At 44.9% G+C, this 26859-nt stretch overlaps 1 protein-coding gene and 1 pseudogene across 1 annotated transcript in view; one reads left to right on the top strand and one right to left on the bottom strand.

Annotated features, from left to right (window-relative positions):
• Nucleotides 1-12921, bottom strand: part of LOC119176058 (uncharacterized) — a 37263-nt gene extending 24342 nt beyond the window's left edge. Inside the window, exons 1-6 of the mRNA XM_075876676.1 lie at nucleotides 12617-12921; nucleotides 12111-12185; nucleotides 11977-12010; nucleotides 11716-11864; nucleotides 10099-10193; nucleotides 4936-5022 (exon numbers count right to left, since the gene is read on the bottom strand). Of these exons, the coding sequence (XP_075732791.1) occupies nucleotides 4936-5022; nucleotides 10099-10193; nucleotides 11716-11864; nucleotides 11977-12010; nucleotides 12111-12185; nucleotides 12617-12755 (579 nt within the window). The 5' untranslated portion in view covers nucleotides 12756-12921. The remainder of the gene's footprint in view (nucleotides 1-4935; nucleotides 5023-10098; nucleotides 10194-11715; nucleotides 11865-11976; nucleotides 12011-12110; nucleotides 12186-12616) is intronic.
• A 7646-nt stretch (nucleotides 12922-20567) lies between these two features.
• On the top strand, nucleotides 20568-26154 carry LOC142776845 (uncharacterized; annotated as a pseudogene).
• The last annotated feature ends 705 nt before the right edge of the window (nucleotides 26155-26859 follow it).

The following is a 26859-nucleotide window of genomic DNA, read 5'->3' as shown; positions in this document are numbered from 1 at the left end:
AACAGGCGTGACTTTCTACTGGGTGCCGCAAAAAGAATTCCTGTGCTTGAAGTAGCTAAGTGCCATGCATCTGGGCCAGTGTCAACTTTACTAATGCCAAGCGTATCACTAAAAAACAGCATTTTATTTAAGTAAGAATTTTCTTGGTACACATGTAGTACTATGAGGTTTCTGGAGCACCATTTCAACAATCGATGTCGACTAAAAATTTGCCTTTAGTTTCCTTTGAGCATATATGTTTGAGTAGGCATGGGAAGCAAGCAAACTAGGAATACATACTAACTTCCTTACATATTACTGCCTAACATAAGATATATCTGATCGTCATGTCACTTTCTCAATACACAGAAAAAAAATTAAAGTCCGATATCCTTAGCCACAAAAAAAAAAAATATGAGTACTTGAAAGGAAGGTTCATGGCCTTGACAGGGCATTTACATTGTTGCGTCAATGACAAGTTGCTTGCTCTGTCGACTATTTACAAGATGTATTTAAAACGGCGGTTGATGCGCTAGCTGACTGGTTAAACTCGGAGCCCAGGCAGACAGGGATCATTCTCTTTGTTAGGCCACACGTGCATGGTTGAAGAGGCTGGCAATGTGCATGTAGCAAATATCATCTGCGGCAGATGCAACTGCTGCTGATAATGCAGTAGACTCTCATTAAACGAAACCTAAAGGGACCTGAAAACGTGTTCCAATTAACAGGAGTTCCGTTTACCTAATGGTGAAGTAGGTTGAAGCATTTAATTAAGAAACCAATCATATCAGCGAAAGTTGTTCCATTCAAGGAACAACTCTCGGTGCTAATTTTTTTTTTAATTTTTTGCTCAATCTTAACCAAACTTCACTACTTAAGCTAGTGTTTCATGCTGATATCAAATCTCTAATTTGTTTCTTGATATTTCAAGTGGTTTAGAAAATATGAAGGTCTAAATCTTAATTTTTTACATACTTCTTACGGGACTTCTTGGTGATTTATTCTTGCTAACTCCAAAAAGTGAATGCATAATCCCAATGCTGGAGACTTGCTGTAGGGGGTAATGCTATTTTTATCCATTTGAAGGCATTTTATAAGCAAGAAAACGGACGAACACGTATGGTCACTATATTGCAATAAATTTTTCTCACTAAAATCTTCAATGGTAATTTTTGAAGTGATGCTAGAAAAATGAAATAGCATCACCCCCTAGATCATGTCCAGACAAATAAAATGATACCAACTTTGTCGCCATTACTCAAGTTTAACATAGGACAAACCCCCGTAAGGCCGAATGCAATGTGCAAAAACATCAAACTGAGAAAAACGCGTTTGAAGTTTCTAGCAACTTTAACTTTTTCTAAAACGAAGCTACAGCGATATTAATGACATCATTCTGTAGCTCTATATTATAGGATAAATGGCCACGCTAAATTTCACTGTACCCACCCAGAATACTGCTCACAGCTTGTTCTAGAACTACAAAATAGTCATTGACTCAGCATGAGAATTATTATTTTTTTACTTTGTGGTCCTTCCAGTGCCTTGTAAGTGAAAGGAACACAAAACAATCGTGTAATAATGTTGTCCTTGGATAGACAATCGATTTACACAATGTTTAGGTCTAAAATCAAGAATATTTATTTCAGCAAAAATTCTCACTATTTGCCATCATGACTGTTTACAGCAGACCAGGGCTATAAGCAGAGTCCCCTGCTGGCTTGTGACGCTTTGAAAGTCTTTCCTTTATCGAACTGCTGTCGAGATGCTCTCTTCGCGATTTTTGCAGCCTGCCCTTGTCCTTTTCAAGGCTGCGATGCACCAAGTTATTGCCAGCGCTGTAGCCCATCTTCTCAGCAATTTCCACGTTGCTCTTGTTTGTGACTTGGTTGAAGCGGCTGATGGCTTCAGCAACTGCCCTTTCAGTGCTCCGCAAGCATGCATGCTGAGTTTTAGGGGCCTGCTGCCAAATCATAGCGTGCAGACTCTCACTTGGGTTCTGGGTGATCCCATCGCTGCACCTTTCCAAGAGTGCATTGTCGCTCAGCCGCCTAAACAGAGGCTCCAATGCCTCAGTTGCGAAATCAAGCAGGCTGTCCTTGTGTGGTGGTGGCTTCTCATTTTTCGCAAGATCTCTCTGAAATTTGCACCAGGATTCAGGGCCTTCAGGGCAAAGGTCATGCTTTGGTGCCTCGTCAGTTGAAGACATGTGGTTCAAAGTTGCTAGAACAGCCTTCTGCATACCTGGAACATCGTTCCTGTGGCATCTCAACGAGTAGCCATAGTATGAGGTGATCTTCTTGATCTTTTGTTGCGTAAGTCTGCCCTTTCCACCAAGTGAGCCACTTTGAGCTTTTTTTTTCTCTACAAGGGTACGTAAGACAGCTCCCTTACGCTTGTGCACATGATTTATGCAGTCCTTTTTGGCCACGTTTATGAAGCCGTACACCTCTTTTTCTGTGAGTGCATGGAATGTCCCGCTGTCAGGCTATAATTGTCAGGCTTCTTCCATTATATTCATGTGGCTTTGGTGACTCTTGCGGCGAAGCCCTCGATGCGAAATATCCATCCCGGCAAAGAAGTTCGACAGAGCCGTTACCCCTTGCCGATACTGTTGATGGCCTTCATGGCACGCATATTAACTTCGAACGGCCTTATTTTGGCGTCGGTCTCGTCGGCTATACGTGGGGACCAAAAACGCTCTTCGCGAAAGTCACAACTGCCGCACGTGACTATGAGCTTCGAACACAGCCCTAATCTTTTTTGGCCTTTGAAATAGTGACGCTTCTTTCACTGCATTCTGGGCACGCAACCAGTCCAAATAACGAGCGTATCGCCACCAGATCAACAATAACAAACTCTGTCACGATTTCTTTGCCACCATCCTCCAGATCAATATCTAGTAACTCGAACTTATGTTCCGTCGCGCACTTCGATGGGAGTGATGCCTTTAAGCCCGCTGCATTTCTCGCGCACTCAGCAAACTCGTCCGCCGAATAAAACACCGTGTCAATGCGGTCTAGGATGCTGCTGGAAGTGCAAGTTGATGATCCGACCACAACACAATCCGATGAGGTGCTACTGCAAGGCACAGGAGAGTGCACCGCTTCGGACACAAGCGGCCGCGGCTGCGCACCGCCGTCGAAACGCGCAGCTTCGGCGGCGTCCGGCGAAATCGGCTGCACGTCGTCGACTGCTTTCTTCTGGCGGGCGTTCCACGGGCGCCTCCGTTTCTTGCCGTACGCTTGACGCGTCTTCTTCTTTAGACTAGCCTCTCCAATCATGCTGGCAAGACGGAAAGTCGGTGCGTCGGTTGCGTAGCACAAGCAGGCACGTGCGGCAAGCAGACAACAACGTGCGCGAACGGGAACCGGCGGCCGACGAACAATGTACCAAAAAAAAAAAAAAAAGCGCGGGCAACTTTGGCCGCATCAGCCAATGGTAAGCGAGGAAGAGGGGGCTTGCCTGGTGCGCGCGCACTCTGGCCAATCAGCGGTTAGGAAGGGGACTCCGGAAAAGGGACGAGAGCAGCCGTTCTGTTTAAGCGACGCCATTTTGAAGGCTGGCAAAATGCACACAAAGGAATCAGCTTCAAAACGAGCCCAAGATGGCGGCGATCGGCCGACTGCCTCGCCGGCAGCGCGCGCAGGAAGTTTGAACGAATTTGACCTGCCGTGGGTTGTTTTGCGGCTCCTGTGGCGACTTCATAATCATTTTTATTCCATTTACTGATCGAATTCAGCGTTCACAATTTGAGGACACGTGCTTATAGGTCTAAAAATTTCAAATATCGCATTTTCTCAAAATCGACTTTTTGGCCATTTTCACCATTCTAAGACTAAGCAGCAGTTCCATTAACAGATTTCCGTTGACTGAGAGTCTACTGTATACCTCGTCAACAGTGCAAGCAACTCCTCATTCACGCAACATCTTTGATGTAGGTGAGGGGTACAAGAAAACATGCGACGGCACTAATTTTCTCCAGGTCTGGCTGCACATATGAAAGATCAACGAGGTGGCCCAACACTATAACCTGCCGGCGGCCGACACGGATATAAGTGCACGATTGGGCCAGTTGGCGATTCAAATTGTAGGTATACTGTGCTTGTTCCTGTCCATTTTTTGACGTCCTTGTTTACTACTTCCATGGCTTGAGCATTTATAAGGGCTAAAGTAATGCAGTGCCGGGAGCTTAAGATGATGCAGTGTTTCAGGCAAAGAACAAATATAACAGAGAGCTGAGCTAGCTGGTATGCATTATTTCAAAAAAATACAGGGCATGCAAAGAAGGAAGTTGGGGCAGCACAAACGTCCTAGTATCCCGACTTCCTTCTTGTGTCCGTGTTTGCCCGCCCTGTATTTTTAGAATAACACATATTTTTTGTTCTGTACACACACACAAACAGATACACACACGCCAAAACATTGACGAAACACTTTTTCGTGCAGGCCACAAAAGCAAAAAGATGCTAATCAGACCACATGAATGGCTAAAATAAACCTCAGTCAGATAAAAAATGAAGTTTGATAAGCTTACTCTAATGCAAAATTACACGTTCCTTTGCAATCCATGAAATTTAAGGGTTCCTTAAGGCCTAGATAATGGCTTTTCACATTATTGGAAGTCTTTAGAATCATTACAAAAAAATAAAAATGAAGTAATTCAATATCATTTATGAATTGCATGCTCCATTCGAGAGTGAACCACACTGTTCAAATGAATAAGTATGTACTAAAGGATTATTTTATTAGATAAAAAAAACCTTTGGGGCTGAAGCAAAAGTCCGTGCTTGAAGCCGCTCAAATAAAGGAACCATAGGAAAACAGGTTTGACATATATACATAGATAAGTTAGGCATTAGTTTGGCACTGTTGCGAAGCACTAGTTCGACCTCATTATGCAAATAACGATTATGGTTATAAGACCATTGCCAACTATATAGCATAAGAACTCACCGCCAAAACAGAAAGATGTCCATGACGTCCAACTTTCACACCTTCATATGCAACAAAAATAGTCTGCTCCTTTCTTATCGCTGCAATCTTAAAAAAAATAAAATAAGAGCAAGAGATGTTGAATGTACCAATGCAGACAAAGGCAATAAAAAAAAGAATGTCGACAAAGCTCGGAGGAACGGAATCGCGCGGATTTTGCATGACGTGGAATGGAATTGGAACTACGTCTTTTTCTGAAAATTAGCATATTTTCACTGACATGCTCTTTTTCAAACTTCAAACATTTTTAAATCAGACCCTCGAATTTAACAGTAAAGTGGCAATTTAAAAAGGCTTGGCTGATTACAAGCATGGTACATTGATAAGCAATGATAATTCTGTCCTTAAATAACACCGTGTTCCTCCAACGCTTTTCTCAATTTTTCGCGCAACCACAGCTAAACGCCATGGCATTCGTTGTGCGCAACTACGGTGGCAGCAAACCCACCTTACAGTAATTTTTCTCCCCTCGGTGGCATCTCGGCCGCCTGCCGTCTCCTCATCCTTCACTTTGCTTTTGCTTCTGCCGCTGTCGGCGACTTGAGCGCATATTCGAAAAAGCGCTCTTCTGAGATATGATGCGTATCGACACTGGTGCGATGCTTGTATTTACTGCAAACTTTCACATATCAGCTTGCCTGCCATCTCACCACATATTACCCCTCCCCCTTCTTTCGTTTTTGCAATAGCGTCCTCTTTCCGCCAACACACATGGGTGAATTTACCCAAACTTTATCGCAAAAGTCTGTATAGGCCAGTACAGCACGCATTCGTACACGACGAACTGTGTACTGTGTGAACCGAGTGTGCGATCAACTGTTGTACAAGACGAACCATACAGAGAAAGACGAAATAGACTTTTGAAGGCATTGGTTCGGTAGCCAGCCAAAGCAGGCAATCCCATATAACCAAGGCAGCGCCTCCCCTAATCATTAAGTGACAATTCGTTGTCGTCACTTTAGCATAAATGCATTTAAGCTTAAACAATATAAAAACATCACAATTAGTTCAAACATGCACTCTTACAAAGAAAGGTCTGCATATTAACTGACTAAACACTAACTGTTTACTTGTCTCAAAAAGCCCTAACCCTTTAGTAAGTGAAGATAGTAATATGCAGATTAGTGAAACTTGCTAGTTTGCTAAGTAGTTCATAAATAGTCCTGACTCAAATAATACAGTACTGAATATATAGTTAGTAGGCGTTTATGCATGCGTGTACATTGCCACATCAAGATAATTATATTACAAAAGTATATATAGAATATTGCGTGAAGTGCTATGTCCATGTAGATTAATTAGTGGTAAGTAATTACTTCATGTATATACCATGGCAAGTACGCATAACCATACATAGAGGCATGAACGAATCATAGACGAGGATATGCACACATAGAATATCAAGACTCAGCCATGTTTGAAGGCTTTTTATGCTCCTACATTGAAATAGCACACTCTGTACTGGATAGCAGCCATAGAATTTGGAAAAATGCTGGACGTTTTGTACCCATCATCGTCTGCCCTTCTATTTGCATATATGAGCGTCATCACTAAGAATGAAATTTCGATTTGATCCAAAGTAATTGACAAAGTTAAGATTGTTTTTTTAAAGAGTGTCACGATTACTGCAAAATATCTGGTGGTGTTTACGAGAGATCTTAAATAGTGTCATGATTACTGCAAAATATCTGGTGGTGTTTACGAGAGATCTGGCAATGTATGTGGCTTAGTAACCTAGTTAAACACACGAAGAAAGCAATCCTGGTTAGTATAGAGAAGTTTCAAGCTTTATGAGCTGCTGGCTATAGAAAAAAGATGCTGCAAAGGTAGTGAAGTACGCTCGAAACAAGTAAATACACGTGTTTCCCAACTTTTTTCCTAAAATTTTGCTGACAATGTAAATGCTTTAAGTAACAGGAGAGCTGCCCCTATGGGAACTAGTAGTGTGGTTGTACTGCATGAGATAAGTCACCAAGCTACTATTCCTCGAACACGGTAAGTTGTTTTGCATACTTTTGCAGTTCTTATGAGATCAGCTTTACATTGTTACAATCATTTTTAGCTCGATAAAGTTATCAAGATGTGCCTTTACTTCGCTGAGGAACCGTAGGAATGAAAATTACCTGCCTGGCCATTCCAGCAGTGCAAATGGGCTAAGCTTTTTCACTACGAGGAATTGAAAAAAAATGAAATTGTGGCAAGTTGCGATTCGCCTGAATGGAATTTCGCGCTTATGCCTGCCGAGCTAGTGAGCGCGCCAGCGATCGTGACCATGTCCTTATAATCAAAGTTCACAGCTGCTGCTCAAGTGATCACAGCATTGACAGAATCGAAACTATAACAGCTTCGAAGAAACCGAAAACGCAATGTTTCATCTACATTTTAGGACACAGGGTTTGACAGCTGTCGCACCTTTCAGCTAAAGTCGTATCGTGCGGCGAAGTAAGGGGCTGATAAACGAGTTTGGCGCAACAGGGGCGCTTCGGCGCAGGATGGGGCAGGTAAACCACTTTGGCACACATTGGAGCAAATGGAGCAGCTGTTCCAAGCCTGCCACTCTGACCCAAAATTTATTTATAGTTTATTTTATTTGCATTGTTCTCAATTTTTTAGTCAAGCATAAGACGATGAATTCTTGCTCGCAATTAACGATGCCGACACAGGAATTTCTGCAAAAGGAGCTCTCTAATGCTATCGCGTTAAAACTAATGGAGAGTTACCTTTCTGAAAAAGCTCGCCCTAGGACACAGTGTAAGAATAAGTTAGGCGCTGACACTCGTTTATCCGTGTAAGGAGAGGGCGCGGGCAGATTGTGTTTGCCAATGACCTTGAGCTACGAGTAGTTTCCATCGCCCGAGTTGAGATGGCGCTCTACTGTATGGAGTGGTAGGTATTCGCACGGTGCTCATCCTGAAATTCGCGTGCAAAAGAACATCTTCCTAAAAGCTTTGTATGCATATAATTTTGTGATTTAGAAACTCTTTGCCCTGTGCCTGTGAGCATTGCCAGTGCACTTGTTTTGCTTATTTGCACTTTGTAATTCCGTGCACGTGAGCGGAGTTGTCGCTGGTTGCGGCTCAAAATGGGCAAATAGTGTTTTGCCTCGAATTGCAAGTCGTGGTATCGGAAGCTTGTACGGAGCGTGTGTTGCTTTTCAAGGTTCCCCACGAACCAGAGCACTTGGATAAGTGGCGACGGGCTAGTCCGAGAGCTGACAGAGCCTCGCAGCCTACTGACCATGTGTGCACAAAGCATTTTCCGGAAGAAGCGATCTCTGCCACATATGCAGAATACAAGAGAAAAAACCTGCTGCATGCACCATAAAACCTGCGCTAACCTGCGGGGCAGCCCAGAATACCTGACCGTGCAGCGAAAAACCAGGAAAGCTTTGCAAAAAACGACTGGCTCTACTGCCGACTTTTCGGAAGCGACGGGGGCCGAGAGGTTCAACTGCATCTGAAGTGCCTCACACGACCGCTGAAAGTACGCCAAATTTATTGCGCATGGAGACAGCGACTCCACAGCATAGCGATGATGAATGAACAGGTATGCATGCGAAAGACAGTGTTTCAACTTCAGCAGTGACGGGTCTCCTCCATGTGAAAAGGAGGATGCGTCTCAACATGACACTGACAGTGTGGGCCTATGCGCTACTGTCAATTCCTCATCACGCCGGAAAAGCAATTTGTTTAAATTCAGATGCCATTCTTGAGCTGCCTCATCTATGGACTAGTTGGACAAAAAAAAGTTAAGTTTTGAACAAAAATCACTGTGTATACTATTTCTGTGATGCAGCCGTGTGTTCTTCACATTGACTATATTCACGTATTTGATGTCATCAGGCCAGATTTTCTCATTTTTGAATGTCTGTAGCACTCCATCGTCACCGCCTTGCGACACTGCAGGAACATTTCCGAACACGGTACTTATGGCACAACACCGTTCGTTAAGGCAAAAGCCTTAGACAGCCTTATATGTCTCATCAAACACGAAATATGACTGTCGGCATCCCACGTTGGGGTCGTAAGGAACGAGCTGCACAAAATATACTGCTTTAGGTAGTCCGCTTGCTTTCAGTCTGATAAAGCGCTTCATCAAGTTGACGTCCGCGTGGCTTAATAAAATAGGGCAAAGTATAGCTGATGGCATTGGCCCGACAACCCCCCTACATGGGTATGGTACGGGTTAACCCAGGGTGAAGCTTCAGGACCCAATGAAGTTCTTCCCACCATCTCGGCCTCCAGCAGTCATCTGAGTGAGGCTAACAGCAAGACTGGCAAGAGTAGCATGTCGATTTAGATTCTTAACAGAGTGCGTGTAAGTGTCAGCTGGCAGAATGCGATAGAGATATCTGCGTGCGCACACACACGCAGACACACGTGCACACACAAACACACACAGACTATCGCTTTCCTAATAGCTAGAGTGCCTTTGCCTTCAAGCTGGCATCCTTATCGCAAACACCTGAAATTTTCTCTCACGTACAATGCTGCTTTTTTGTTCCGAACCACAGATGCCGACGCTGCCACCGCCGACACCAGAGTTTCAGGGAAATACTTTGTTTAGTGCTGTCGCGTCAAAATGCGACCGCTCGCCAGGTCGATGCTTGCTGCTGTCGGAGCATTCATGTGACAAAAACACTGTTAGCAAATAAGCTGCATATAAAACTAGCAAATCAAATTCGTTAGAGCAGAGTCACAGTTTATTGATTTGTTGACGTCTGTGTACATGTGTATATCAAGCGTAATAAACAAACGAGGTTCTACGTGCAGATCGGAGTCACTCCATAGTGAACGCCTTGACCCCCCCTCTCAGAGCGCCATCTGTCACATCAAGGGGAAACAGCCCAGGTGGCGAACAAAATCTGGATGTGCCACGGGGCGCAGTGTCATTACCTAACTTATTCTTACACAGTGCCCTAGGACACTACGTTTAGACAATATGCTGGAATTAACGGTAACTCATAATATATTAGGTTTAGGGCATACACGGCTCTACTATGAATCAGGGAGCAGAGAGCAGCCATCCTCATTCATTGCTCTCTGCGTGTGTCTTTTCTCAAGCACAGTGTATTCAAATGCATAAACATTAACCTAACACACAAATGACATGTTGCATACTCACTGCTTCACTGAGCTGGTCATTCACTTCATCGATGACTTCAAAATCAGTAGCTATTGGTCGCCGTAGATTTGGCAGGTCATCTGGTGTACCAATGACTGCAAAGGAAGCACCGAGTTGATATACATTATAAGCAAGCACTCATTCGAATTTAAGTAACAAGTAAAGCGAGGAAAATTTTTAGCAATAATAGAAAAGATGTTTGCACTTGGTCAAGTCAAGTTATGTGTCGAATAAAACGTATCAGATACTTTCGAAAACCTTGCATTGTTTCGTGTAGAGCCACAGTCGCAAGCGTAAATGAGCATAATGTAGAAAGACAAGTTAGGCGAGCTTGCAGAAATGCAAAACTTCAAATGACTCATGGCTTCGTGAAGATGCAGTGATGCATGGATTCATCAAGGTACACGACTTCAACTGATGTCATGCATCATTACCGACCTGCCCAACTTGACCCACTTGTCATTCTTAATTATTGTACAAAGGGTGATCCAATGTTTTAGTGCTTGTCTTGCCTAAGTCTTTCTTCTGACACCGTGCTACTGATTCGAAGTCGCACAACATAATAAGCACTAATGAAAAACCCGCCTGTGACTCTAAATACTAGCTCAAACATTTGTTAATGCATTTCAAGTAAACCTGCTCGTCATGTTGAAAATACCACAAAAGTTATCCCTCCCAAAAGTGCTAGTGATGTGTGCCATGGAGAAGCAACATATTGAGAAAATAACCCCGTGCTCTCTCCCAGGTTTTCATAGTTCCTTCGTACGCCAACAAGGTAATGTGTATGGCGTCTCCAAGGTAAAAGCTAATGAATTGATGATTATAAGGCGAGTGTAGCGCAAAGAAAATGGGACACAGCAAGGAACACACAGGACAGGTACTGTCTTGCCCAATACTCCACGTTAATTCAGTTCCTTGTTTCTGACAGCCATCATGATATTTGTGCAAGCATATTCACTAAGTGGATTGTTGTTGTTCATGTACAATACTTGCAAAATAGCTATTATCATGTATACCCTTCATATATTATTTGGGCTTGGACAAGGAATTTGTATGCATGAATGCAATAGAACTTCCTGTATAACATTGCATTCTAGAACTGTTGTTTATATAAGTTTTAATAATAATAAAAATACAACAAATGCATTAGAACAAGTTTTTCAACTGGCAGGAACAACTGACAACTGAAGGGCTAATGAGACAAAATACCTAGGCTTTAGAAATGCATTATAAAGAAGGCATTATTGGTATCTGCATATATTGTTTCTTTATCCACTCAGTTCTTATCTTAGATATAGGCACTACTGGTTTACTTTGCATCTTATTCATATGGGGCCAGTAACTTCCCCTATGTATACACATTAAAATGGCACATATTGAATGACAACAATCAATGACAAAAATTTTATCCTACTAGCAGTTTTGTTAAATTAAACTGTTTGCAAAAGTATACAACACTAGCATTTCTTCATTTCAACAAGCAATTACCAAAAGAGTCTTTTTTTGTTTGCCATCAGACTTACAGAAGTTGGCTACATCATGGGCTAGGTAAGTGCATTACGTGCATTAGATTTGCTAACATTTCTTTCAAGTAAAAGACTGAGAGAATGAACTTACGTTTTATGATGCCCTTCTTGATCGCCTCAGAGGAGTCAGTTTCTTGGCGATGGCAAATTAATTCGCTGTTGTTGTGAGCTGAATTCCGTTTTTCAAGGTGAGCAGGTACCGGGCAAACTCTCAACAAGTGTGGTCTGTCCTCGTCCTCGCTGAAAGGTAGCATCGTAGTGTAAGGAACTTGATGGCCTCATCACGTAATGGGTTAACGTTAAACTTGAACATGGAGGTGACAGGTCTCAAACATGACACTACTACACTTACTATTTCCTGCACGCCGGGCTCTGTAGCACCACACCTGTAACACGCAACGCGGGTTAAACAAATTGAAACGCCGCATGGAAACTGTTCGAGCTACGCAGGTCGGCAAAGCGTTTCACACTGTCATTGCTACTCACACGATGAGATTTCTTGCGCGTAGAAGTGGAGCTGTTCAAAAAGTGGATGCTGCACGGCGGTGTCCACAAACGTCACTGTAACGAAGAAATAAGTTACAGAAACCGGTGGGAGGAAACATCCGCGAAACGAAAATACGCAAGAGCTGACAATTGAACTTGCGCGCGCTAACGCACAATAAATTAGAAATATTTAGTTGCGCGTTCGAAGCAGCCGTAGGGAGGCAGCCTGCCACCCATTTGCAATGGGAGACTGCGTCCGTACGGTCTGCTGTCGACGCGCAACTAAATCTGTCTATTAAGCGCAAGCGATCGTTCTCTGGTGCAAAGAAAAAAAAAAAACATTTCATCGCTGGCTAAGAGTGCTACAACGCCCGTGATCCCTGCATCATAACGCGGAAACGCAGGCGTCTCGAAGAAAAACAGAACATGGACTCTCGAAGCCAGCGACAGCTTCAAAAGACAAGCACCGGATACCTTTTTCGTGATCAATACAAAGGCAAGCCCACCTTGATCGAGCGTGACTTTTGACGACCTCTGGGAAACATCGACAACGACGCCTTCGATAGTACTGCCTTCGTTCATTTGAAGTTGCACTCGACAACCTTGGAGGTTGGGGGAAAGCCACTTCGATGCAATGGAAGCCATCTGAATTTCACTACGAGAGCAAATGGCCTTTGAGAAGCTGGTTACTTTAAGCACTGCTACTCAGCAACAACTCACGCATAAACTCTTATACACCTCTCTCGACGCACGGACAAACGCGCTCCTATCTAGACGACAGAAAACATGTGCTTTGTGCACGACCTGTGGCGTCGCTCCCCCTGTCGCCAGATTTGCTTTTGCTTGTTTAGTTTTTTGGTTCTCGAAACGGCCACAGCACGCCGTGGCGTCACTACTAACCCCCATCAAGTATTACGGCTTGGTGGCGCTAGCCACCGCCCGATCTAAAGGGTATAGCCATATCCATCCATCCATCTAAAGTCCCTCTATCTACAAGGACTTTACCCCCATTAGGGTGGCTACCCTACCCCCATCGTGTTAGCGGCCACTTCATTGTCTGTACGCTCCCAGTCGCCGCCAACACAGAGTCTGAAGTTTGCTACGTGCGATAGGTGCTCCTTTGTGAAGCTGTTGCGTGTAATCAGCCGATATACATAGTCGGAAACATTGTCAAGGGACGGCAGTAGTATAATACCATTTTCTGCGATGGTATACTGCTGCGTTCCTTACTGCAAGTCCAGCGGGCGACTTTCTAGGAAGGGCAACAAGTGTCAGCCGCGCTAGTAATGGGTGATTAGGAGAATGAGCATTTGGGTACACTTTGGAAGTGAATTAAACTATATCTTGAACGTTTGTTGCGTCCGAACCTTCGTGTGGAGTGTCGTTGCATATAGAGAAAACTCACGACAGGCTTGCTAAATGTTTGGTGTTGCCACCTCTTTAAATGATGCTTTAAACTCGAGGAGTTGCATAAAATATTTTGCCATCTGCCCCCTCACACCAAATTCCGCTTCAGAACAGCCTTTTTCCTGCCACAAAATTCAGAATATCGATTCTATCACTGATAATGACTGCACATTCAATGTTGGAAATGTTAACTGGAATGTGCCTGCCAAATGCAGGTGTTTCAGTGTATGCTGAATGAAATAAACTCATTTAAATTGTGAACTTGCGTCTTAATTCTGCTTCTTGCAGTGGGAAAGCTCGCACAGGTACCGGCAATAGCTTCCGAGGAATCCACTTTTGTATCTTCAGCACCGAACATGGAATTTACGAACTTGTGTAGTAGTGAAATATATATGGGACTTGTCTAGTAAATTGCCAGGGTGAATGTGTAAACAGCATTGAAATTTCGTTCTTCAAAATTATTGCCAAACAGGCCTTCGGGATGCATTATGTGCATAATTTTGTCAACCAAGAAATTTGGAAATGCAGCCTTTGATCAGAAACAGGGCATGCATAGAGGGATTGCTGTGTAGGTTAACATAATTTTGCAAACTGTAAAACGTGTTGGCAGCTATAAAATTTCGTAACAAGACAGTGATATTGCGAAGTGGATAGTCAGAATACATAAAATGATAAGGAGAGCAACTGATTAAGCTTGTCTCGTAATGCTTTTATATGAAGCATATTATCAAGACGGTGTACCAACAGTCATGAGAACGCGTGGTGGCCCCGCCGATGCAAGATACGTGGTAATTTTATTGAAGGCGCATCAGTGTTTCAACTGACTGTAACCGCGATCCCTAAATTTAGATGGTGGACCGTTGAAAAATATTGTTGGCGCGATCTGTCGTTGTAGCGGCAAGCCGCTACGTTGCTAAAGCTTTAACATGTGCAAGGGCCGCACGTTTACGTCGGCTTAAGTTTGCTTGAACCAGATGGTTACAATTATCGCTCCGCACACACCATTCACATCTGGACAGCGTGGGAATGGTGTGTCTTCAAACTGAAGTTCTTGCAGCGGCAACGAGTTGGTCCTGAAGACAGGCGACAGCGTGGGTCCAGCAGGGCAGAGTGCCCTGCTGAAACTCCTGTTACAAGATTTGCCGTCAACCCATGAATTACTTTTCCACAGCTGATTCGAGGCTCCACGAAGCGAAGTCAGACATGTAACGGTTGCATTCCACACTACATTTTTAGTATAACATTTGTTCTTGCGGCCTACGTGTTCCCGACCGTCTGTTGGCCGTCTGACGGAAAGTCGGCTGATCAACATCAATTCCACTCGACTCCTGTGCCCATTATGACCAGCGTGTTGCCTCGAGATATTAAACCCCGTGAACCTTAGGGTGACCAGCTGCACAGGTTGCCCGAAGTGTCGTAGTGTGGTGCCGTCTTTCAGGCCACTGTCGATGACGCCAAGCCAAGGACTCTTTCCCGCTCGTTCCTTGTGGCTGTCTTCTGGGAAAAGCATTCATACACACCACCACAGGCACGGGAGAGCGCCCTGACCGCACTGAGACACATCGAGTCCTAACAATTCTCCAAAACAACCTTCCTTAAGTAGTATCACAACACAAAGCAGCAATAGGAAGGTTTGTCTGAATAACTTTCGCCAAAAGTCCAATCCTGATTCAAGAATTATCTTCCCATTAGACTGCTTTTAAGAAAATTAACTGCCAAATGAGGCGTCCCACGTGGCATACCTGTGTGCTAGCGTGAGCAATCTGCTGTAACCCACCAGGCCTCATACTCATAAAATAAAGCCTTTTGTCTTTTAGTTCCCAAAATTTTGTGCCGCCAAAGCTAGTCGTCAGTTCCCCGAGAGCTGACGAAGAGACAACTGTCATGCTACACCTGCGTGGATGAACTACTAATTCTGCCTTGCGGTTACCATCTTTATAAAAGCCACACATTAACTCTCGAACTAGCTTTCCGTACTGATGTCCACACTCGACACATGCGAAGAAAACATTAAAACAAAAAAATACTTCGCATGAACCCTGAAAAAACTCGCAAGGAATATCTTGCGTCTCTGTGCTCAGTCGTACTTAGTTCATAACGTCGCCCCTGCTCATTTACACGTATCTACCATGACGCAGGCTCCTATGCGTGTCGTTTATGCAATCGCACAACGCTTACGTTAGAGAAACGTACCACGCCCAAAGAAATGAACAAAGCCAAAAATGGGCTACCCCAAACACTACCTAGTAAGTGACATACTAACAGAATACATTTACAATCCAAAACGATCTTAAACTGTCAAATTCAAACTTCAAAACAAAAAGAATTTACTAGTGAACATTGTCAAAAGCCTAGGGCTGTCTACTCCCTTTTGAGATGAACGCGCGGTGTCGCGTCCTGCGGGTCTTTCTCGGCGAACGGGAAATGGAACAATCGCAAAACCCATTCGCTCGGCGACTTCGCCTCCAACCCCTGCAAAGCTCCTCGCTGGCTACCATAGTTCTTACTTCCAATCAGTTACTATTAGCGAGCCACGGACCTCGCACCCCCGTGGCCCATCAAACATGCTGTAAATAGAGCGACGAAAGGCTGACTGTTCCCTTCCTTCTATTTGCCTTTTCACCCAATGTGCTTTTTCGTTCTGTCTGGCGGCTCGGATACATACAAAGCAACTCCGGCGTCGAAGACTAACGCCTAATTCTTTAAACTGCCCTCGAACGTTTACTCATTTTTTCAAGTGGACTGTGCTCTTTGTCGTATTCTTTGCTTTACGACGCCACTCCCGTTTACGCTTCTTCTTCAGAGGCATTTATGAGCCTGTTGCTCGCATCTTGTGTACACTCTGCTCGTCCGAAGCTGGTGTTCTTGCCTAGTGGGTCGAAATCTTCCTGGACCCTGCATGCAAGATTCTCCGTCGGGACAGCCTCACAGTGTCTGTGCCAGATGTTCTACAACTATCTCAGCTGTTTCGCTAGATTTACCACGGCACAGCACCTCATTGTACTTACTGTGGCCTTTGTCGGCCTCTTAGCGTAGCAATATTCACGGTTGTCAAACTCTGTTCATTCTGGAACCTGCGGTTGCCCTCATAGGTGCCAGACTCTTCTCTACGGCTTCGATCTTAACTGCAACGTAGTCACTATTCAACTGGTGTTACACTTAAAATGATATTTAGGCCTCTTCCATCCATTACTTTCTCTTGTTTCTCTGCACCACAACTCTCAGATTGCCCGTCTTTCTCTCACTCGTCAAGGCCAATGGCTATTAGCCCAAGCCGGTACCCCTCACATTCCCGTTTCCGTTCCCACCTAATTGCCTTCTGCCGCTAGCACCGCTGCTTCTGGCCTTCGCATCCTTCCCCTCCCATCCAATATGTCTCCCGTTCTTCTCGCCGGCCGGCGTCATGCGGCAGCACAGCATCATTCTCCTCCTCTCACTACACAGGGAGTTGCCTACACGGATGCCTCATACATGGCTCCTAGGGGCTCGTGTGGCTACGTTATCTACCATCCACACCTTTCGGCACCTAACACGCACACCAGCGGGCCATACTTACACCCGCCAAATGTACTTTCGCTCGAGGTCCTTTCCATGGTCCACGCCATGCAGTCATTTTCCTCTCTTCCTTCTCTCCCCGAGTACACCATTTACTCCGACTCTCACTCCGCCATCCGTCACATACAGAACAACACGTTGCCCCCTGCTCTTCAACAGGAGGTTGACCGAGCGGCCTCTGCTCTTCAACCCTCCACTGTCTTCCTCCGCTGGGTTCCTGGGCATTCGGGTATTAACGGCAATGAGCTAGCTCATCAGCTTGCCCGCGATATATTGCACCGGGCACCGTTCATTCCCTGGCCCACACCTTCGGAAGACAGTGAGAGCTCCGCGAATAACGAGGGGCAGATCTCCTTGCGTCACACTATCAAGGAGGTATATCTCCAGCTCCGGCTCGACAAGCGTTTTTACCCTCCCCCTCATCCATCACTCACTGCGCTCGAGGCTCGAACTCTACGGCACATCCAAATGAACTGACTGATAACCCCCTCTCGCCTTTTCTTTTTTTCTTTTATAAATATAGGTCTAACTCCTGCTGTCCTAATTGCCCCCCCCCCCCCAATACGCTGACCTGTCACACTGTCTGTTTTACTGCCCAACTGCTCAGCAATCCAGCTATTACCCTCCCCATCCCTTTCCATCACTTCCTGGCTCGACTGGATCAGCGCCGAAGGGGAAGAAGAACAGCGTTGACTGATCGCTCAGGCGGTCGAAATGCTCGGCCTGTAAATTTGGCTGAATAAAAGTCTATTACTACTACTACATGATATTTCCTTGTGTCTACGCATGACACGCAACGGAAATGCCATACGCTATTTTCCGTCAGCTGCCGTCACCTTATTTTGAAGGAGCTCATCTCTTAAGCCCTGTGACTAGCTCTAATGCGTGTCACTATCCTTCCAATAAATTTATATACAACGCATATAGGCTACCAAAGCGATAGAGCACTAACGAAAAAAAAGTTCAAACTATGTTTGAACAGTAATTTTCCGCTGCGTGAGTCATGGATGCCATCTGGAAGTGGTGATGGGAAACGTGAGCTTTTGCAGAATCCAGGGCAACTGCCAGGTGACAGAACCATATAGTCGGCAGAGGGTTTTTTTTTTCATGCATAGCGTCGCATTTTCAGCGCAGCCTAAGAAACATCACCCTGTCGGAAAAATTGCCATGGCGGATACTGGAAAACATGGTGGACGTAGTGGAAATAATAGTGGGCATGGTGGAAATTATGATGAGTATGGTGGGACGTAGTGGAAAATATGATCGATATGCCGGGACATACTGGGTGGTATGGTGTACAGATGATGGGTAAAGTGGAAATGATGGTGGAAAGCAGAGGCTAGATAGTGGGCAATAATGGGACACTCTGCCCACCATTGCCATAATGCTGGGAAGCCCTAAGCATATGGTGGGTGGTGCTTATTATGGTGGGCCACATGGTGTACCAAGCTGAGAAACTCTTCCCACCATTGCGATAATGCTGGGAAGCACTAAGCAGATGATGGGTGCTGCTTGTTATGGAGGGCCACATGGTGTACCAAGCTGAGAAGCTCTGCCCACGATTACGATAATGCTGGGAAGCAGTAAGCAGATGATGGGTGGACTTATAATGTCGGGCAATTTATATAGTGTACCATGCTGGGATCTGTACACTACATGCTCTACCACCATGATTTCCACCAAAGGTTAGGCCTACCGACCAAGCCCGTACAATTGTGTTATCCGTGCTTCCGCGTTTCAGAATACACGATTTCGACGATTAAGAATGGCAATACAGTGCAGTCATGTCATCAAATAACCTAAATGAAGCATTTTTCATTGTGTATGGTGTCCGCTCAAGAAGCAACAAACATCGATGCGACGCGATTCAAGCACTCCCAGAGAACGTACATCTCTTCTCACCGACAGCCGCCGGTCACACTCGCCGGCACTTCTCTAGCTCTTGTACGAGAACTCAGACGTGACAATTCGTGTGCTTGGTGAACCAATATGATAGCGTAATGTTTCCGGCACACTGCATTCGTTTTGGCCAAGTCGTTATGTAGTTGTTGCTTTAGCGAAAGAGCTACAGCATTGCGCTGGCGCGACCACCCTCTGCATTGCGCGAAAAGCATCCCAATACTCAATCGAATAAATTAGGCGGGCGTATCGATGGAATGAGCCTAGAAGCGTCATTAAGCATGAGCAGATGTCGCCCTTTAGAACAAGCGAGAAACGGATATTAAACTTGGCAGACCCCGCCGGTAAACTGTTGCTGCTCCCCAGTCCACTTGTTTTTTTTTTTCTTGCAGTTGTAAATTGTAAAAAAATAGCACTGCTGCCATTAACACAGTGGGAATCGTTACAGGCAGCAGTTGCTTGTGTTTCATAAATGTGCAATTTTTAGTAGCAGGTGCAGATCTCGTCTATGTCGTGTATACGACAAACATAACTGAAGTTGAACCGTAAGTTTGTATACCAACTAATTAACGTGCAACCAACTTCATGTTGATATGGCGCAGTGGTTAGTGTCTTCAAATAGGAATCCGCAGGTTGCACGTTCGACCCTCCGTGGCACCCTGTTTTTTTTTACAGGACATGTGTTTTTTTATACCATATTTATAGAATTCTTTTTTATTTTTTGTGGCAGCTCGTCACGGTGATTCTGACGCCATTTCGCGCTGAAGCTTTGCCGGCACTGCAGCACCCACCATATCCCACCATGCGCCATGGTGGGCGTTTTCCACCATTCACCCACTACATTAATCCACTATAATGGTGGGTGGTGGTTTACACCATGCCCACCATTCGTTTTTTTCCGATAGGGCAGGGTCTTTAGGATTACGTATCTATGTATTTTTCTAGTAACGTAATACACCACCTAAATCCCGGCTGCGGCAGCTGCATTTCCGATGGAGGCGGAAGTGTTGAAGGCCGGTGTGCTCAGATTTGGCCGCCCCAGGTGATCGAAATTTCCGCAGCGCTAAACTACAGCGTCTCTCATAACCATATGGTGGTTTCGGGACATTAAACCCCACACAAATTGCTACACCTGACGACGCAAATATCACCGAGGTTCTTCAAGTTGTTTTTGTTAATATGCGCCAGCCAAAGACTCTGGGGCTTTTCGGAAAATCGCAACGGGTGTTCTCAATTTCAGGTAACAACTTTCGCCAAAGAGAACACCCGGACGCTCTAATCCCTCTTCGTGGACTACTACATCAACTTGCCTCCCCAGCAGCTGATATTTGCTCAAACTTGCATCGTGCGGCAAAACTGAACGGGCGCAAGAACGAGGAAACAACACAGCAGCGGTCCGCGATGGAGTCGGTAGGTATCCGGGCATGTAGGTGGCGCATTTTGGAAGTGACGAAGGGGCGCTACCTGACGCACATACACACTATGTATAGGCCGGGTTCAGAAATTGCACATGCCGAAGGGTTAAGCCAGCTACCTCTGCCAAATGCCGATTTTGTCGTTGACTGCCCTGCCGAAGTGTTAATGCTGGAAGGAGTATACCCAGGGGTGCTGTCGTGAAAATGCTGTTGCCTCAGCCACCACCAGAGACCTGGTGCTGTTGCAAGTAAGAGCAGCGTTGTGGCCAAGCTGCCAGATAAACCTAGGGTCACACCCTATGAGACGCGCATTCAGGAGATGAGTGTGCAAGGAAACTGTCTACTGTGGGACAACAGAGTCATTGTTCCGAAATCCTTACAAGGGGAAGACCTCCAGTTGCTGCACGAGAGTCATCCAGGACTGTCCAAAATGAGGGCAGTTGCACGAAGCCATGTGTGGTGGCCTAGCTTGGATAACGATATAGCGATAACCATTCAAAGGTGCTGTATTTGCCAGGAGCATCAAAGAGTGTCAGGACCACTGCCTGTCATGCCCTGGCCGTTTCCGGAAAAACCGTGGTCGCGACTATTTCCTGCATGCGAATTATGTTCGCAAACCAAGGCCTTCTAGATGTGGTCGTGCCGGATAATGGGCCGGCATTTACCAGTGAGCTCTACTCCACATTCCTCAAGAAAAACGGGGCGAGGCGAGTTCTGGTGCCGCCGTATCATACAGCGTGTCAATCGGTGCTGCAGAGAGAGCAGTGCAGACTGTCAAAAACAAATTGTGAAAGGCTGGCCTTGGAGATGTTCGCACTCAAATTTCCCGCATGCTCCCGACTTACAGGTCCATGCCTCACGAGGCCACAGGTTGCTGTCCGTCGGAGCTGTTGTTCGGGTGGAAGCTGACGACTGCGTTGGACCTGATACACCCAGATCCCCGGACTATGGTGCTACAGAAGCAACTTAAGCAGAAAATCAGATGCGACTAAGGAACAAGGCCCAGAGTTTTGGGTCACCCTGGTGACCAGGTGTTTCCAAGGAACTTCCGTCTAGGTCCTGCGTGGCTGCCTGCAGTCGTCTCCGAACAACGCACTTCGTTCATGGATGTTCTACTGGAGGATGGACGGCGGCTAACTCGACATCTTGATCACATCCGCCAGCCCCATAAGGAACTGAGTGCAGACAACCAAAAGTCAGGCAGCCCCGTGGCTACAGAACTTGCCCCAAGTTTGGACGTGGGTCAAAAGTAAACTAACTCCAGATCACCTTCACAACACAGAGTCTAGGCAAGATCCCAGGGAAGACATGGCGAGGGCAACAAAAGTTGCGGTCACAGCACCCCGTTCTCCTGTCCTGCGTCGAAGTACCAGAATTCGACGACCAGTATCGCACTACTCACCTTAATCAATTGTTTGCATCCATTAATAAAGGGAAGAGTGGTGTTATAAGATTACTTTACCGTTCCGGCGTCCGGGGGAGTCGATGCTGCAATGAAATACGTTCAGGAGTGGGAGATCGATGAGCTGACTCTGTTCATCGGGTACATCTTGGTAAGAATAAATTGTTTTTAAAGCTGATCATAGTCCTGAATTTTAATGTGCAAGCATTATAAGCTCATTTAACGGAAGTTCCGGAGTAAGCAATGTTGTTTGTAAATGAAAAGTCAGTGTTGTTCGTGAGCAAAAAAACCGAGAAAGGTACTAATGAAATAAAAAAAAAAAGATCTTCAGTTTGGAAAGAATTGAACACAGGCCTTCTGCATGGCAAGTGGGTGTTCTGCCACAGAATGACGCCAATGCTTGTAACTACTTTAGAAGAGACACTATATGAATGTCATTTAGTTAAAATATTCCCCTTAACGCATGTAATGTTCTGCGATGAAAGTCTAGAATTGCACCAGGCGCCAGAACATGTGGATTGTGCAACAAGTTTTCACAAAGCACTGAGACATATTTAATCATCATCAGCAGCAAAAGCATCATCAAAGTGAGCAGCTACGTATATTCGAGTCTTGCATTACAGAATCGGCCCTTCACCGATTCCTAAAGGGACGAGTTATGATGCAGTGGGCACTTCGCAAATGCACTAGTAGTAGGCATCCTAGGATTGTTTAAAACGACCAGTGCTCATTGCACAGACGTTCATTTTCTTGCGACACGGTTGAGGCATCCATGAGAACCAAAGCCTCGTCAGCAGTTGAGCAGACAATGTGCGCACAGGGCCTGATTTTACTATCATGTTTTATTCTTGAAGTTGAAGGTCAAGTGTCCTCCAAGGTATTATTGTTGTTCATTGCGATGGAAATTGCAGGACCTGCACTGGCATCAGTATACAGTAGTAGCTAATACAGTTTGTAGGTGGTAATCTCATGGTGCAGCAGTGAGCATAGAAATTGAATTGCATTATGGAAGCTTAAGAGCTAGACAGCAATAAGCACGAAAATTGAATGGTGAGGATGAACAAGGTGTATGCCAGTTTCACGCAAGTCAAAGTTTCAACTGTGGCTGCATAAATTAAATTTCATCTGCAACCACATAAGAATGCTTGTTTATGACAGAGTATATATACAGAAGTCTACTTGTGAGATGTTATGCTCAAATGCTAACTGAAGCATCATATCAAGCTCACCAGACATGGAGCCGTTTCAGGGAAGAAAAGGATAACACACCGCCATCGCTACTCTCTGGAAGTGATACATGATGAGGACAACACCTAAAATATTTGGCTTTTCAGCACTAGTGCACAGATGAGGAGGAAAAGAAATAAAAACGTCTAGAAGATGGTGTGCATGGATCTGACACACTGACAACTGCCAGATATGCTGGTCATCTGCTTGGGTGCTGTTTGAATGCTGCTGAGAAATAAACAGTACTGATTCCAGATCTGCACATTTGCCAAGAATATATTAATGGTTTATACTACTCACCCGTAACGAACTCAGCCAAAGGGAAATTTCATTGCAGTTGCCCTCCAACAGGCTCTGTTGGCTTGGAGCAATCATGGAAGTGTTCTATCGTCATGAGCTCCTGTGGAGCTCACATTTGCAATTTTTTTGTGCCTGCAGGAGGAGGCATGCAAGGAGTGCTTCAAGGAGGTGGTAGACAACTTGTGCATCATCTTCGACCTGAAGGATTTCGGCCTTAACAGCAGGACTATCCCCTTATCAAAAACCTCATCTGGCTGCTCAGCAAGCACTACTCCGAGCGGCTGGGCATTTGTCTCATCCTCAACTCGCCTACAATTTTCTCAGGGTGCTGGTCTGTCATCCGTGGCTGGTAAGGACATTGTTGACGTTGCAGTAAAGACAGAGGCTCGACTTTTCGTTCTCCGGTTCATGCCAGGCACGGTGCAGAATATCAGTTGTTACGGCATTGGCATAGCACCTGCAAAAGTTGTCACGAGTGCTTCCAGACAAGACCTGTTCATGTTGGCCTGCAACAGATCATTGAAGGTAGCATTGTATAGTAAAAAAAGAACGCAGCCAGTTTATCATGCATTTTTAAAAATCTAGGAGGGATAAAAACGGGCAGGAGGGATGCATACTTAGCTTGACTACAAAACGATTATGAAGCCACGTGGACACCATGTCACACTTTGCTCAGTGTAATGCAGAATGCAATCTAGAAGTTCAACGCTTCTACCCGTGTGCGCCAGCATTACTGCTGAGCAGTGCATACACTTTCATTTGAAAACGATACCAAAACCATGCACGCTTCCTATAGAAAAACATTGCCACCTTTCACTTCACATTTACAGTTGAAACGAGCAAGACAGCAAGTGGCTCATGAGGTTCAATTTTCGGTAGCCGTTGCCATGCGAGTCACATCATTGCTTCCTTTCAAACCAGATGTCATAATCAGCTCTTCCCTGTGATGTTTGTGCCTAAAGATTTTGTACGGTAATCTTGCCGAAGTCAAACTGTTTTGACATAGATAGAAAATGTGCCAACATTACTGATGGCATATATTAGTTTTCCGGTCGCTGTTTGAAGGAATTGCAAGTGTTTGGGATATTTTTAAACAACCTAGTACATTTTTCATTGGAGCTTGGCAATCTACTCTCGGTACTGCTTCTTGTAGTCTTGAAAGACAAAAAGTTAAAAAAAGAAAATGAATTTTCAAATATGCTGTTTTATTTTTTTCCGATTGCCATTTCGAGGTTTATTTACTGCTTTTTTTTGCGTTATCTGCCGAAATGCCATACTACCTCGCATGTAATTCTTGAATAGGTGGTGGTTTTAGCAGATATAGTTTTGTGTTCAAAATCATTACTTGTTCAACTGAAGTCTAGCGTATTTCATGTATGATTCAGCAAGGAGCGAAAAGGATTGCAGAGAGGAAGACGTACTATTTCTTCTGAACAATCAATGTCCTTTATAATGAAGGTGGAGGAGCTTACGACCATTGAACTTGATGCCTGGCTGTAGCAACAAAAGTTAATAAATAGTGTAGAACATGTAATTGCACTAATAACATGATTCCTGGTTGAAAGTTCTAAAACTAACACACGAGGGCAAAGATGAAGTAACAAAGCAACGTGAGCGCTAACTTTAAACAGCAAAATTTTACTGCCAAAATCATCATCATTGTCAGCCTAACTACACCCACTGCTGGGCAAAGGCCCTACTCATATCCGCCAATCAACCCGGTCCTGTGTTTTACAGCAAAAGCTGTTATGAGATCAAAACTCCAGCCACACACTACCGTAGTTGTCCGCTGCCGCCGGTGTCAGTAACCACATGGCACAAAAAAAACAAAAAACTAGTACCAATGACACAGTGGAGCTTGAACTCGGGTCCACTGGGTGCCTGCCCAGTAATCTACCGCTAACCCACGCTGGTGCTTCGGACTTGTTGGTAAACTTGCCTTAGGCAGGCTTGATGTCAGGAAAGCAATCTCGTTAATACGGCTTATAATGCGTTTCAAAATAGCAAAAGAACAACCAGTCATCACACAATGTGAATAGCGAAACGAGTGGGTTCCAACCCATTACAAAAGCCTGTTCTTGTTCACCTATTAACTGTGGCACATACCCACTTCAGGCACGATTCCTCGTCGTCAGCCACTGCATGAATGATTGGCACAAAATTCCTTGCAAGCGTTCAGCGGATACCACGCCTCTCAGAAGAATGACGAAAAATAGCATAGTTAATGCAAGCCTACCACACGAAAATTTGTATTATTAATGCCGGGGTGGATATCAAGCAAGTGTGCTTGCAGCAGTTACCCAATGAGTGTTTAGAAAAGGCTGTGAAAGGCTGCTCTTCTAGCTTTCGCTGCGACTGTGCTGCACCTTCCGCGCAGGCCTGGCGTTTTTTTGCTGCCACATTATACCGGCAAACTTATTAACCTCATCTGCGTATTTAATTTTCTGTCCCCATCTCACGCGTTTGCTTTCTCTTGAAATCCATTGAATTACCCTTGACCAGTGAGTTACCACCACCATGCTTAATGACCAGTGATTTTCATGCCAGTATATACTCACACAAAACAACGTGACACTGACAACTTGGGATCTTGTTATGCAACTCATGGCACATAGAACGAAACCTTCAAGCTAATCTGATCTCTTCTTCGTGTGCTTGCATGCATTTTTACAATGAACCAACAAGCCCATCTTGGTACCCTCGCTCTCTTTTCAGGCTCAACGAGGTCACAGCAAAGAAGGTAGTGTTCATAGGCAGCCAAGATGACTTGAAGTACGTCCACCCAGACATACTGCCAAACCTCTAACGGAGGAGCGCCTCCCTAGAGAGAACCATTGGGGGATCACAACACAGTCTTCAGCCACATCATCCACAACTCCGTCTCCCTTCACAAGCACCAGTGCTCACGGCTCAGAGGACGGCAGCAGCAAGACATTGTGCGGAACCCTAACGTGGATTCCACTTGTTAGTTTTTCGGTCATCTGAACTTAGCTATCGAGCCACATCAAGTTAACCTCTGAACACTTCGTTGGCAGCTTCATATAATGAGTCTCTTACAGTGAACTGGCTTTCATTTGCACGTCTATACTTACTTGTTGGCAACTGCTGTACCATTATTGTTATGCTGTGAGAGATGTTATAAGTATATGATTTTATTGTGAAACGAGCTGTTGCAAAAAGCTTGTGAATGAGGATGCATTTGCACCATGTTCAAGGGCTTAAGCCTGTTGCGGTGGTTTTTCGAAAGCTATTTAACACTGCAAATTTCCACATGTAGACAACGGCGGTTTTACTTCGGAGTTTTCAAAGTTATGTGTGTGTTTGATATAATTTCCAGGTGTTTTTGAATTGAAGTATCTTATGCTTGCTTCATTGTGCATCAGAGGGTGTAGGAGAACAGAAATATGGGCAAATTCGTTGGTATTCATCTTGAAAGCAGCGCAGCAACACGAGGACGAAAGAGGAAGAAACAACTGAATAGGCACCTGTCCTTCCTTCCTTGTCATCGTGTTGCTTCTCGGTTTTCAAGATGCATTAGAGGGCC

Source organism: Rhipicephalus microplus, chromosome X, assembly GCF_043290135.1.
Source record: "Rhipicephalus microplus isolate Deutch F79 chromosome X, USDA_Rmic, whole genome shotgun sequence".
Classification (NCBI taxonomy): Eukaryota; Metazoa; Arthropoda; class Arachnida; order Ixodida; family Ixodidae; genus Rhipicephalus; species Rhipicephalus microplus.
This window is presented reverse-complemented; position numbering and strand designations above follow the sequence as displayed.